The following is a 14450-nucleotide window of genomic DNA, read 5'->3' as shown; positions in this document are numbered from 1 at the left end:
AGTCAAGAGAATCAGTCACAAACTGCAGCAGCAGGAGAGATGAGCACTGCCTCCCACAGTCTTGCTATTAACATGTCAGAAGTTGGTTGGGATCACGTAGGTGGAACTCTTGGCAAAAACAATAAAACAATACTACATATTTCAATAGGTTCAAAGTAACCTCAGAGGTTAGGAGCAGCTGCTCTTTCACACCCCCTTCAATTTTTAACTGGTTTATGTGTTTCCTCCCTTTCTGTCTAATAGACCAGGGTGGTGAAGAAATTAGACAGAGAAAGAGCAAGAGCAATACTAATTACCCTCAACCAGCCCAGGAGGCTGCAGTCTCAGGAGCTAATTGTGGAATCATAACTTCCCCCATTTCAGATCCCCCTGTGAGAAGACCAATTGCCTCAGGCATCAGTGCTGCATGATAATCCTGCTCACCTGTGTTTTAAAAGGGCATGCCTGACAATCCAAAATGTTTTAGGCAAGCTGATTACAACCCTGCTTCAGTCCCATGAGCTTTCATAGCCTTTTATACAGCATGGGGACTATTGCAGGGCTGAGGACACAATAGCTTACCTGGTTGCTCATTTCAGTACATTTGATCTGACACTGTCACTATCCCCTTTATTAGGCTCCACGTGTACCTGAAAACCACATCTGATCTCATAGCCTGAAGCGCTCGACAGCCATGTCTATGCAAGATTCCGTGTTGCAGAAATTAAATATTAAAGATGCATCAAAAAAATACCCTGTAGCTCATATTTACTAACAAAGATGCACCTTCTACACTGAGCCATCTTTTGAAATGTTAAATATGAAACATTTTAAAGGGAATGTAGTGCTCACAAAAGGCACTGAAAACTGGAACATCAAAACTGGAGTCCCCTATTCTCCACCGGGTAAGTACAGAGAGTTAGCACAAGCTTCCCCCATGCCATTCCTCCAATGTGTGTCAACCCATTACAACGGGGCCAGTTTGTGGGGTTAAAATAGTCTCACAGCAAAATAAAGATGAATCACAGGTTAGTCAAGGCCTAGTAAATTCCAAATAATCAGCTGACTTCACCAAATTCCAGACCCAACTGACCCACATTCTAAAGAGCTCAAAAGATTAACTGAATATGGAGGGAAAGAAAGCCAACTCGCAACAGAGGGCAAGGGCTACCTCACCCTCCTTAGTAAGTTCAGATCTCTTACACACTCACAGGTACTAGAAGTTGTGAGGGACATTCACATGTTAATTGGATCCTTGCTTATCCAGATAAGCACAACTGTATGAGTGAAATCCAAGGAAGCTCAACTAGATCCACTACTGATGACTTCCTTTAAACCTTCTTCAGAGAAGACTATTAGCCTGCAACCCTGAAGCATGCGATAGTCCAACCAATATTTCAGAAACTAACACTAGAAGCCAGCGATCTCACAAACGACTACCCCATCTCCATGCTTCCTGTCCCTGACAAACTGACTGAATAAGTGGTTGTGACAATGCTCTGATAGCACCCAAAGTGATGATGGGCAACTGGTCATCAAACGCCCTCACATACTGAGCCCCCAAGTTTCAAATCTGTACCCTCTTTACTTTTTTTACCATACATCTGAAACCCCTGGGAAAGGTCATGTGATGCCCCAGGATCTAGTGTCACCAATATGCTGATGACACTCTATTCTTCATCTCTGTGACTAATGCTATCACAAAGTGTCACAATACCTACATGAAATAATCACTTGGATGAAAAACAGCTGGCTGGAGCTCAGTCCAGACAAGAGCAAAGAGTTACTAGTAGGAAGAGGAAAACAAACTTTGAGGAGTTAGCCAAGACCCTGACAACACTCTCTGTGGAAGGGATCTCCTTCTGTTTGCTGAATTGGTGTGAGGCCTTGGAGTATCTTTAGTTTCATCACCATTCCTTGATAACCAGATATCAACAGTAATCAGGACAATGTGCTTCACCTTCTGCTTGTCAGGAAGGAGACTATACCCTTTCTTTTCAGACAAGGACCTACCAACCATGATACAAATGTTCATCAACTCAATACTAGACTACTATATTTCCCTCCTCTAGAGAGAACAGTCATGACCACTCAGAGACTGTAACTTGTGCAACATATAACTAGCCCACCTCTTGAGAAGGGCAGGCTGAATACAAGAAGCTGGTACTCAGCTCCCTCCAGTGACTCACTCTTACCACTAAAAGAGCTAAGAATGCATCCGTTTCAATCCCAGCTCTGAAACTGGCACTTCCTGTGCTCTTGGCCTCACTTAAGCTTGGTCTAAACACATAGTTTGTACCGATATAACTATTTGGGCTAGGGAAGTGATTTTTTACTGAAAGAGTTAACTATACCAGTATAACTATGTCCCTATTGTGGACGTAGTTATACTGGCATAATGGTGTCTTAACCCAGTATAGCTTATCCCCCTTCCTATATAGGAATGGCTATACCAGTATAAAACACCTTTACACCTATACAGCTGCATCTACACTTGGGCACTATACTGTTTTAACTATACCAGTATAAGTAAAGAGGTATAATTTTTGTGTGTAGGCCAACACTAACCTCTCTGCCTGTTTCCCTCCTTTCTGAGGTCCATATGCTGCTTTGACATCTCTTTAGAAATGAGACTTACTTACCTCACAGGGGCATTGAATGGCTTAATTAATTAACATTTGTCAAGTGCTGTGAAGATCTTAAACACTAAGCATTATTATTATTATTTAAATCTACATGCCCATTCAATCCTTGGCCTCTCTTGTGTGACTGCCAACAACTATGCCAATTAGTGCTAATTGTTGTGCTGTGGTTTTGTGATGAGGATAGCTGCCAAATGGGAATGAGACTGTGACCACCAAGTATGTTCCTATAGGTCACCAAACAGCTGTCAAATTATAACAACTTTCAGTCTCTACCAACCTGGTCTGAATTCAAACCAGAACCCCATTAGTGAAAGACTCTGTATCCCATTACCAATTCCCTGAGGCATCCAGTCTGCCAGACAAATACAAAACTTTTTATTAGAGATAAACCAAGACTCTTTCTTTATTTTATTTTATTTTTTTTTTACACAGAATCAGTACATGGCCCATTAAACTGACACTGATACTGCAATATTTAATGCTAATCTGTGATACTTCCACATTAAACGTTGATTGCTTCTACACATGCTTGATTGAAACTACGTCTTAATTCATTTTCAGGTATCATTGTGACAACAAAAAGAAAAGACAATAGAAAAAGAAGGGAATTGATAGTGTAGAGTGTAGTAAATTTCTTGTTTAAGAACTTGGTTCTGGAGTTTTAACCTAGGCTAAGATTCATATCTTTCTTATTAGTTATCCATATATGGTCAGTGGACTTAAAAAAGATAATACAACAAATGTGTACCAGTTGTGACTGCATATCACTCTAGCACTGAAACCTCATTTTAAGTTACCTTTTACTCAAAGGGCAGCAGCACAAAAGTTAAATTAATCATACTATTCTCAAGCAATTATTATCCTTTAAGACAGGTTACAGAAACTCATCCTTTGGACAGCAAACAATATTTTGACTTTTTACTCTAATTTGAATTCAATCCCTTATCAGCTGCACCAGGTATGAGAATGCAACTTCCCTCTTTCATCAATAATTATGTCCTTCTTTAATCTATAAACCACACACCCACCTTCCCAAAGAGCCTGTGTACCAGGTGTAGAGACCTTTCTGAATCTGTGCTGAAAGATTCCTTAATTATCGTGGCAAAGGCCACAAATCCTTTGAGCACATAGCAAGTTCAAAGAAGTAGCCTTCTTGTGTTCACTCATCCCATAGTATGTTAGTTCCTTGTCATTAGTTCTATCTTTATTTTCAATTTATGGACTTGCCACTGCCCAGAAGAGAAGCTGCTTTTTCAAATGTCTTGTTATGAAATTAAACAAGAAAGCAAAATAAAAGCTGCCTTTCTAGCACAAACATTATAAAATGCTCAATCTGCCAACACACTGGTTCAGATCCTCAACTGTTGTAAATCAACATAGCTCCACCGACTTCAGAGTAATGCCAGATTACACCAGCTGAGGATCGGGACCATTGACCATTATCTCCTGTTGCCTTCAAAGTGCACTGGTGTGCAGTAAGTTAATAGGGATTCTAGCTGTTGATTGTGTTGTCTTCCTCTGTACTAAGTAGTTTATTTGCTGAACTAAATGTATTGTGGGCATGTGAAAATACAGTTTCAATCATTAAATATCCTGTAACACTACAGCTTCAGCTCTTTGAGATTATCATACGCTACTCAATAAACTAACCACTCTTTGTATCTATTATTCTAAGAACAAGTTTGTCAAGGTTTTAACACTGTGACAGCTATTAAGTTATTACTTTTCTGTGCATGCTTTGAACCCTGAAGAAAAGGGGGATTAATTTACCTATCATCAAGTGCTTATCAGGAAGCTTCCCTGGAGACTTACACAAATGAGACCACACAAACAGACCTTTGGAGAAGGTCTCTTCACCTGAACACCTGGGCAAGACCCATTGACTTTACAGCATATGTATTTTTTCCCATGACAAAGATCCATGTACTTTTCCATCTAAATATAGGACCCTATTACTTTCCAATAAAGGCAGAAACTCCTATAAGGATAATAAGAATTCAGGCATTGTATGCTTCTTTTAAAGCCAGTATATCACATACACTTAACAATAGGAAATTAAACTTCTATTCACCATTCATGGGGATCCAGACAACAGGAGGTCCAATAGTTTTGCCTTCAGTTAAGATAAAAGTACATGACATTTTACACTAAGGAAATAAGGACTTGATCCAAAGCCCACTGAAGTCAATCTAAAGACTCCTATTGATTTCACAGGGCTTTGGATCAAGCCCTAAAATACTATAATCTAAGCTTTGCATTCTGACACTACAGTACAATGCACCTCCAAACAAAACTATATTTAGATTCAATGGGAATTCTGTAGATCATACAGGAACTCTTTGAATGAAAATGAAGGTCAAGAGGGTTTGGCTTCCTCTGCAGACCTCCCCCCCCTTCTTGCAAACATCCAGATAAGCATTGTTTGGAAAACAATGTTATTCCAATGCTATTAAAAATGTAATACACATTTTGTCTGCCTTGTAAATGAATTACTAGGGTCTTCTGTTCTATGTTGTCCCATTACCTAATCTTTGTGATCTGTTAATGTATCTAGTCATGATTGTATGTGCTTTTTACCTATAATGACTTTTAAAAGTAATGTTTCACATACTTGTGCTAGAAGAACAAATTAATAATATAATGCAACTAACATATGCATATCATATACACAGAGAAAGAAGAAGACTGTGCAGATAAACACACTACCTATAGGTAAAGCAATGCATATGGCAAATGAAACTCCAGAACACTCATGTATTATACTCATTCATTATCAGATATTCATCAATGTCTAGTAGAAGGCATAAATGCATGAGAATATGATGTGACCAAGATTTGCCCCTGTGAGATTAAGAACAGGAGTCAACCCACCAAGCAGAGATGTGTATTCAAGCATCCAGACATTTAGGGCCCAGCAAAACCATCCTTCATAAACTTTCTTTCCAAATTATGTGAATGAAATATGTAGGCACATCGGGGACATCACAGTTTAACGTTCAGTAGCATTTTATGGCCTGCATGAAATGAGCAATTGTTAGTGCCACTTTAGTGCTACTGCCAATTGTTAGTGATCTTGCAATAGAACAAATTAATGTCCTGTAAAGCACAGTTGCCGTTTCAACTCAGACTAGCTCCAGAACTATGTGACTGGGGATCTGAGTCACAAGCCACTTACACCAACTTCTACCAAGTTTGACAAAGGGCACTTTTGGCACTTCATGCTCTTCGTGTGAGGAAAGACTCCACAGTCTGGATTGACTTTGATCTCTGACACAGTGTGTGTTCCGGACTGCACTCCACACAATGTTTAATCTACTCTTCAGCTCACACTGTCAGCAAAAAGTAATGTTGGCAATCAGTTATATGTATGTACTGCGTGAGTTTGCAATGGCTGCAGTTTCATTTTGCTTGAGAAGAGCTTGAAATCTAAAGTCCTTGAAATGTTTTTAACCATTTTTAGTACTGAAATCACCCATTTTAGAATCAAGTCAAATGCAAAATAGTTGGAAACACAGACGTAGAGTGATCTAGATCAGTGGTTCCCAAACTGGGGTTTGCGAACCCCTGGGGGTTCGCAGAACGTTACAGGGGGTTCGCCAGAAAAATTTCACTAATGGCAGACAGAGGATCCCGGGCATTAGAGACAGCAGGTGGGACCTGGTTGCAGGGCAGACACCCCGAGCCCCAGGGAGAGCAGGGCCGGGCAGTTGGGGCTGGCAGCCCGGGCCCTGCCCCCATCAGCGGGGGAGCCGGCAGCCCAAACCCCAGTGCTCCCCACGCAGGGCTAGCAGCCCAAGCCCCGGGAATAGTGGGGCCAGGCAGTTGGGGCTGGCAGCCCGAGCCCTGCCCCCGTCAGCGGGAGAGCCGGCAGTCCGAACCCCAGCGCTCCCCACGCAGGGCTGGCAGCCCGAGCCCCGGGAACAGCGGGGCTGGGCAGTTGGGGCTGACAGCCCGGGCCCTGCCCCCGTCAGTGGGGGAGCCATCAGCCCGAACCCCAGCACTCCCCACACAGGGCTGGCAGCCCGAGCCCCAGGAAGAGCGGGGCATCCATCACACTGAGGAAATTTAAAGTTAAATCCCTGAAAATATTCATTTTCAGGAGGGGGTTCACGAGATTTCACAATTTAGTGAAAGGGGTTCACGGGCTGTTAAAGTTTGGGAACCACTGATCTAGATATATACTATACAGAGCCCTAGAGCTGTACTCATAGACTCATAGACTTTGAGGCCAGAAGGGAACATCGTGATCAACTAGTCTGACCTCCTGCACATTGCAGACCACAGAACCTCCTCCCCCGCACACACACTTCTGTAATAGACCTCTGGCTGAGTTACTGAAGTCCTCAAATCATGATTTATAGACTTCAAGTTACAGAGAATCCACCATTTACTCTAGTATAATCAGCAAGTGACCAGTGCCCCACGCTGCAGAGGAAGGTGAAAACCCGCAAGGTCTCTGCCAATCTGACCTGGGCGGAAATTCCTTCCTGACCCTAAATATATTAGAGCCTGACACCTGGGAAAGAATTCATTGTAGTAACTCAGAGCCTTCCCCATCTAGTGTCTCATCTGCAGCTGTTAAGAATATTTGCCACTAGCAGTCGCAGATGGGCCACATGCCACTGTAAAGCCGTCCCACCATACCATCCTTTCCATATACTTATCAAGCTCAGTCTTAAAACTAGCTAGGTTTTTTTGCCCCCTTGCAGCTCTGGATCAGCACTATGCAAAGATCTAGACTTGCACTATGTAGAGACACAGGTATTTACTATGCAGAGATCTAGCTCTGCAGCTAGCTCTATATACGCTAAAACAGCCCAGAGACACAGAAAAGTACTATGCAGAAAGCTAGCTAGCAGTAGCACTGAGGTCCAGATGCTGAACTCTAGACAGGTACCAGGAACCTTAGGTGAACAGCTCTACACACGCTATGGGTTAGATAGCCCTCCTCACGCAGATTTGTGTAGTGTGCAAAGATCTAGCTGTAGCCAGGTACTGGGTGGGCACAGTATAGAACTCTAGGTATGGGCTCCATAGCTCTCCAGCTGTGTATTCTCCAGATGTGATTGCGCAACCCCATTCCGCGTGAGTCTGTGCCCGGGCAAGGGCCTGGCTTACCGGCAGGGAGTTAGCTGGGCTGCTGCTGGCGGCCAGTTTCACGGCTTGCTTCTTGAGTTCGGCCAGTTTGACCTGGCAGTTCTTGCACCATCCTCCTTTCCCGGCTCTCTCGAAGTGCCCCAGCTCGGCCAGCGAGACGGCCCCAGCTCCCTCCGGAGGGGGGCGGCTGCCGCAACGGTCCTCATCGGCGACAAGCGGCAGCCTCTTCCTAGGGGCGAGCTCCAGGGAGAGCGGGGCCGGCTCTCGCCCAGAGCTTCCCTCCGCGACCTGCAAAGAGAGAAGGACTCAGGACAGTGCAAGGAGCCAGCAGCTCGCGTTAACCGGGACAGCCTGCAAAGACGGGCCCCTGCGCCTGGGAGGGAACCCTGCAAAGAGCAGCCCCCGGGCCGGACCGGTGCAAAAAGCCAGCTCTGCAACCCTCGGCCCGGTGCACTGACCGGTTCCCGCGCACGCTGCTCACACAGCCTCCAGTGCAAAGTTCCCTCTTGCCTCCCAAGCGCGCGGCCAACTAGCAACAAACTCCAAGCACCCGGGGGATCCCCGCGCGGAGGGCAGGGGTGAAACCTCCCGCGCTCTGCACCGGGCTCCATTGACCTTCCCTGAAAAGTTCCGCCCCAACTTACCCCCGCAGCCCGGTGTTCAAAGCCCAGACACCTTCTCCCAGCTGGGTTCTCTGCAGCCCGGAGCATGGTTCCGGACCAGGCAGGTTTTTGTCACCTGGACCCTGACCCACCCGCGCGCCCAGATCCCAGCTGTTTGCAGCTACACTGGGCTAAGCAGTCCCGAGCTGTCCTGAAAGACCTTCCTGCCCATTGCCAAGTCCAGGGACCGGGGGCTGCAAAGTCCGGCTCCTTGGTTTCCACTTGCAAGGGCGGTTGCTGCGGCGGCGGCGGGCAGCAGCCTGGAGCTACGTAATATTTCCTCCCATGTTGTTGGAACTCAACGGAGTAAAGTTTGGGTTGCGAGTTCGCGAGAGAAGCCCCGGACTGAGGCAGCGGGCGGAGCAGAGGGGAGGAGAAGGCGGAGGAGGAGTGAGCTCCCCACCTCGGTGCAGAAAGGGACCGAGAGCACAGGAGCGCGTTAGGAAAAACTGCTCCGAGGGGAGGAGGGGCTCCGCGTGGGGTGGGGTGAACAAGGTGGGAGCCGCTAGAGTTTGAGCGTTTCTTTCCCACATTGACGCTGCAAAGCTCCGCTCGGCTCCAAACCCTCAGGAGCGTTAGTGGGGTGCCTGCCACGCGAACCCCTTCAAATAAAAACCCAGAGGTTCCTGAACAGTGACAAGGGGGGTTGCTTGTTAATAGTTTGCATGGGGCAGCCCGAGACAAACTTTCCAAACAAGTCTCAGGATCAGGCTTTTAAACTACTACATCATGGGAGGGGAGAGGAGGGGAGGGTGTCTGCGAAGGAAATGGGATTGAACCCTGGGCTCTGCACTTCAAATTAGCAAGAAAGGAGGCACAACTCGTCCTTTGAGTTACTCTCACCGTTTGTTTTATTACATGTGCCTGGAGAGCTCGCTTGCTCTCTCTAGGAATCTCTCCAGATGCAACTCGGTGCCTGGCTGCAGACACGTTTGCTTGGGTGGCGTTTGCCAAGTCAAACACCTTGCACAGGTGACTCTCTGCGCTCTCGCCCCCTGACACACACACACGCTGGAGTCTGTGTACTGCTCCGCCCATTCCCATCAGCTCTTTGGGAATGTGCATGTGACAATTGACCTGACAGGTGGAGAAATCCCCGTTCCTCCGCTAATTGTCTCTCTGGCTGCCGTTCCGCCTCCTGTCCTTAGCACTTCTGTTGCAGGCAGACAGATGTGTGAAACCATTCCTTGCCCCTGATTGCTACGCCCCTCCCCCACCCCCAGCTAGACAACAAAGGTCCGGCCCGTTCGGTTCTGACCCGCGGAGAGGATCTGGATGCGTTTTACACCTGCAAGAGTGTGACGGGCAGTGGCTTCACAGTTCACCCTCGCAGGCAGGGTAGTTACGTGGCTTGGGTCTTTGCCATGGATATGTCTGAGACCTGCTTGCCTTGTCCAGCTACTGCTCTCGCACCCGATGGTCTGAGCCCTGCCAGCGCATAAGCACTTGAATGAAGTCTCTGGTTGCAGACTAAGAGCGGTCCCTGTGATTGGAGCGCCATCTGCTGGTCCCGTGCCACTCCGCACTTTGGTGGCAGAGACTTGGCCATGTGCTTGCACAGGTCCCCCGCGAATTCAGTCGACACGCTCTCACTCTGCGATCCCCAGACCCACTTAGAAGGGGCGGTGGGGGGTTCACTCCGGAAACACACAGCTACACGTGGCTTCTTTATTGCGCCTCATTGCAGAGCCGCTAGACTGCCTCGCATGTATGCATTTGACTTTGGGCTGGCAGGTTGGAAACTTTGGGTTCCCCTTCGCGCACATATAATCCCCATTAAATACAGGACAACGGTATGTACCAGCATTACACTCACGCGATTTGTGTTTGACACAGTATGGGTTATAATAATAACGCGCTGCGCCTCTTGCAGCTCACCTTTGGACACACATGAGTGAAGATCACAGCCCGAAATGCGGGCTGCAGATAAAAGCTCTTTAAATGGAAAGTCCCTTTGGCCGCATAACTTTAATCTCCGTCTAGCTCCCGGAGATTTGCACCTGGATTTTTAGGCGCTCAAGCAATGATCAGGGTCCGCTATAATGCGTGTCGCCTCATCAAGGAGACTACCTTTGCCAGGCAGACTTATCCCAGACACTTAATAGGTAATGAAAGCTATTAAATGCACGCTTAATGGCTCTGAACTCTGTCAACCGCGCGATAGCTCCCTTATGCTCCACTTCATCCCATGCGCCACCTCCCCAGACTCTCTCGGGCGGCAACAGTTCCCCTGCGAGCTCCGGCGCCCCAGCTGCCTCACACATGCACGAGGCAGCTCTGCAAAGCTCTTGCTCCCGGTGGGAGCCCAGTATCCCTCCATGTGCCTCTGATGGCCCCATCACCTCCTGCTGCAGGCGGGGACCCCCGCGGAGTTTGTGCGCGCAAATCACAAGCGCGCACAAGCCAAACAATGCAGCAATCAGGGGAGGCTGGTGACATCGGAAAATGTGACACTTCAGGCCTAATTTACAGCAGCCGTTAAAAATCCTTCCCTGAGACCCTCCACTGTAACTAGTCCACTTGGCCACTCATCGCCCCCGGGGTGCCCATCGGCAAACTTCAATGCCTTTGGCCCCCAAGCAGCCCGCCCTTGCGAACCTTTAGGTGCCCTGCTGCAGGAGCGCTACACTGCAGTTGGGAACGCTTCATTAGTACCTTGTCCCTGGCATTAACCTGGGGGGGGGGGCAGAGGAGACAGAGACACACGCACGATTATGAGTGGTGTGCCCGGTCTCCTTATCGTGTCTACTCAATGCGCTCTGCAGGTCTTCAGTAACTTGCTTAAATATTTCATGTGTCTGAGTAATGGCTGCAAAAGCCTCCTTCGACTCCCAGGGTTGGGCTGGCTTGCAGCGGGAAAGGGGGGTGGGCCCTGCTTCCAGCTCCGGTTCTGTGCTCCGAGTTCTGCTGCTAGAACTAATCAGGTGGTTTAAAAAAAAAACACCTTAGATAGACACAAGTATTTCTAAGACATCCCCATTTCAAAGGTTTCCTGTAGATTGAAGCCAACCGTTCCACACTTTACCCAAGGTGATCCGAGGGAGCCGCCCCGATCCCTTTCAGAAGGGATAAATCAGTGGCTTTGCTTATTCCGCGCGTTTACCATTGAGAGCGATATAGAGGAGCCCTGGGAAGGGTGTCTTTCCCGGGTTTAATTGCTGGCCTTTTATTGTGCAGCCTGCACTGTTCGTGGTGCTGAAACTGCACGTGGGCTCGTTGCACGTTTCGGAATTAACTTTATACCTAGGGACTAGGAGACAGTTAACCCCTAGCAAGTTTTTTTTTATTTGTTTGTTTGTTTGTTTTTGCTCCGGTCTACAACTGGGCGGAAATCGGTGATAGCGGCTAAACCCGGCTCGCCCTCTGCTGCCCCTGACCCCGAGCGCTTTCCTGTCCCAACAACCCCCAGCCGCGGTTCTCTCTCTTACCTTGCCTTTCCTCCGCAGCAGGTGGCTGGTGAAGCCGAAGATGATGTCCGAGTCCAAGCAGAGCGCGCCTATCTCCAGCAGGCTGGGGTTTTTCCTGGTGGCGCTGGAGGGATCGGGCGATTTTTGAAAAGCCATAGTTTGGTTTGAAATATCCGGCTCCCTGAGCGATGGCAAAGAACCCCGCTGGGTGCGAGTTACTCCTTCATACTGGCAGGCTGCGCCGGGCTGGGGGTTAGGGAGCCAGAAGCCAGGCAGCAAACCCACCAATATCTCTCGCTCCTTTTTATTTCCCCCTGTAGCGCACCTGGTCTGGTGGGCTCCTCTCGCGGGCGAGCAGCAGCAGCTCCGCTCAGCGTCCCATCAGAGCTGCAGCTTCTTCCCCTCTGTCCCTTGCTCCGCTCCTGCCGGCCATCAGCACCCAGCCCTCATCGGGCTCGTCTGAGGATGCCCTTGCCGTTAACCCGGAGTGCCTCTCTCCTGCCTCCCCCATGCACTGGAGATTTCTCCGGGGGAGTGCCAGGGAGGCAGGGCTGCCAGTGAAGTCTGTGATGACAGTTAGCGAAGGATGAAGGGAAACGCCTGAGGAAATACTTTCCAAGCGGGGCTACCGCTCCCCTAAAAGCTTGTTAGTAACCAGAGAGCCCGAGACACACAAGCAGCTCGCTCCGCTCCTCATCGGGGGCGAGGAACAGGTCTCTAATGGCTGGGCTGAAGGGGCGAGCGCCTCTCCTCCGCCACGGACGCGTGCCTGCTGCCTTCAGAGCGACTTCAGTGGCAAGCGGTGGCAGATGCATCCCCCCTCGGCCTCTCTGGCTCTCAGAAGCGCTGTCCAGCAGACCCAGAGGACACGTGGAAACCCGGCAGGCTCCCCCTCCCTCCTAAATCAGACTCCCGGGGTGCAGCCACCGTGCCGCGAGCCGGCTGAAGACTGGAGCCGGGCGGCCGTGCCCCAGCCCATGGTGCTCCCCGCAGCTCCCCCCACCGCCACCCCCCGGCTTTGCTGCTAACGAGGAAAGTTGGAGGCAGAGCTTTTGCATGTGGTGGCTTCCTCCTGAATAGTCGCCTGCAGGGAGGGAAGGAAGGAGGGAGGCAGGTCTGGCGCTGCCTTGGCACGGCTGCCTGAGTGCCCTGCCTACAGGGGAGCCGTATAAAAAGTGAGGCTAATTGCGGGCGGGGTGGATCTCACCGAGAGCCACCCTAGCTCTCCCGCCTGCCAGAGCTGCTGGGGCTGCAGGAGCCACGCGCCCCGTCCACGCCTTGCCCGAGCCAATCCCGCCGGGGCTCGCCGCCACGGTGACATCAGCCTGCGGTGACAGGCGGACAGGCAGCGCCCCAGCGCGCAGAGGGGAGAGGGAGCGGGCAAGGGGACGGGGCGCTAGGCAGCGCATTAATCCCCTTCCCTGTACAAACAACTCCTAAAGCATTATCCCCGCTTCGGCGTGTCTGCAGTGCAAGTGAGTAGAATAAGCTATTTAGCCCGGCTTTGTAGGGGAAGCACATTCGCCGAGCTAATCCTTTTCTATGCGCCTTTAATTTCTAGTACTTAAGGCGCAGCAGCGCAGTCACGAGATTCACGCCCTCGCAGAGGCGGGATTCACTAAGGGATCCAAACTATTACCAAGGTGCTTTTCTCTTCCTCCTTCTCCCCCTCCCCCCAATAACAAAAGTACACTGTTGACCCTTCCCAGGAATGCTAAAAGCCAATCTCCATTTCAGTGATGCCCAGTTTACACTGAGCTGTTGTGCCTGCCTAGAGTGATTCCTTGTGTAAGAGCTCACACATCACAAGCCGTACGACACCGGATCTACGCTGAGGATCTGGGGGGGTAGGATGGGCAGGGCTTGGTAGGGGGCTGATTCTGGGTGAGACTGTGGAGGTTGGGAGAGAGGCTAGTTAATTAATTAATCAATTGCTAGTATAAAGAAAACTTGTGCCAAATGAAATGGCAATCTTAGAGCACTAAAGAGCATCCTGGCTCCTGGTTACCCACAAAATATACGGGGTCTCCCATTTCAGGCTTCCAGCTGATTCAAAAGCATATATTTTAGACCAATGGTTTTCAAACTGCTTTACATTTTTGGAACCCTAAAATATTTCGAATGGGGATGTGAACTCCTTTGGAAATCTTAGCCGTCGTCTGCGGACCACAGTTTGTAAACCACCGTTTTAGACAGCAGCAGCCAATGAATGCAGCGGCTTGTATAATGGCTATGGAATCTGGGATCCACAGGCAGGCGCTGGATGGAGGTTTGAATGGGGACAAAATAGTCAAACGTGTCTGGGGAAGGGAAAAAACACCATGTGGGGGATTCCTATCACCTCTCCTCCTCAGGGAGGCGTTTGAGTCCAGAGTTGCACTGAGCTGGTTGAATGGGCTCTGAAACTATTAATTCCAAGCCAGTCCTCCAGGAGTCAGAGCCTTACAAACCCCACCCCCCTCCATCCCAGAACACATCCTCAGTCATCCCACCCAGAATCAATCCCTCGCCCTTAGGCCAAGTCTAGCCTCTCTCCCAACCTCCACAGTCTCACCCAGAATCAGCCCCCTGCCAAGCCCATCCTATCCCCCCACGTCCTCAGTCCCACCAGGCTCAGGTCCCTTCTCCCTGTGAAATACTCCTCATGAAATTCCAAACTT

The 14450-nt window shown here is 49.2% G+C and overlaps 1 protein-coding gene across 3 annotated transcripts in view; it reads right to left on the bottom strand.

Moving 5' to 3' along the window:
• The window catches only part of KIF26A (kinesin family member 26A), a 135656-nt gene extending 122920 nt beyond the window's left edge, over positions 1–12736 (bottom strand). Inside the window, exons 1-2 of one of the 3 annotated variants that reach the window (XM_024105138.3) lie at positions 11812–12736; positions 7743–8009 (exon numbers count right to left, since the gene is read on the bottom strand). In XM_024105138.3, the coding sequence (XP_023960906.2) occupies positions 7743–8009; positions 11812–11946 (402 nt within the window). In that variant the 5' untranslated portion in view covers positions 11947–12736. The other 2 variants (XM_024105139.3, XM_065593713.1) reach the window with 2 other exon arrangements.
• Between the last annotated feature and the right edge of the window lie 1714 nt (positions 12737–14450).

The sequence above is a fragment of the Chrysemys picta genome, chromosome 4 (assembly GCF_011386835.1).
Source record: "Chrysemys picta bellii isolate R12L10 chromosome 4, ASM1138683v2, whole genome shotgun sequence".
Taxonomy (NCBI): domain Eukaryota; kingdom Metazoa; phylum Chordata; order Testudines; family Emydidae; genus Chrysemys; species Chrysemys picta.
Note: the sequence above shows the minus strand (reverse complement) of the source record. Positions and strands in the feature narration are given on the sequence as shown.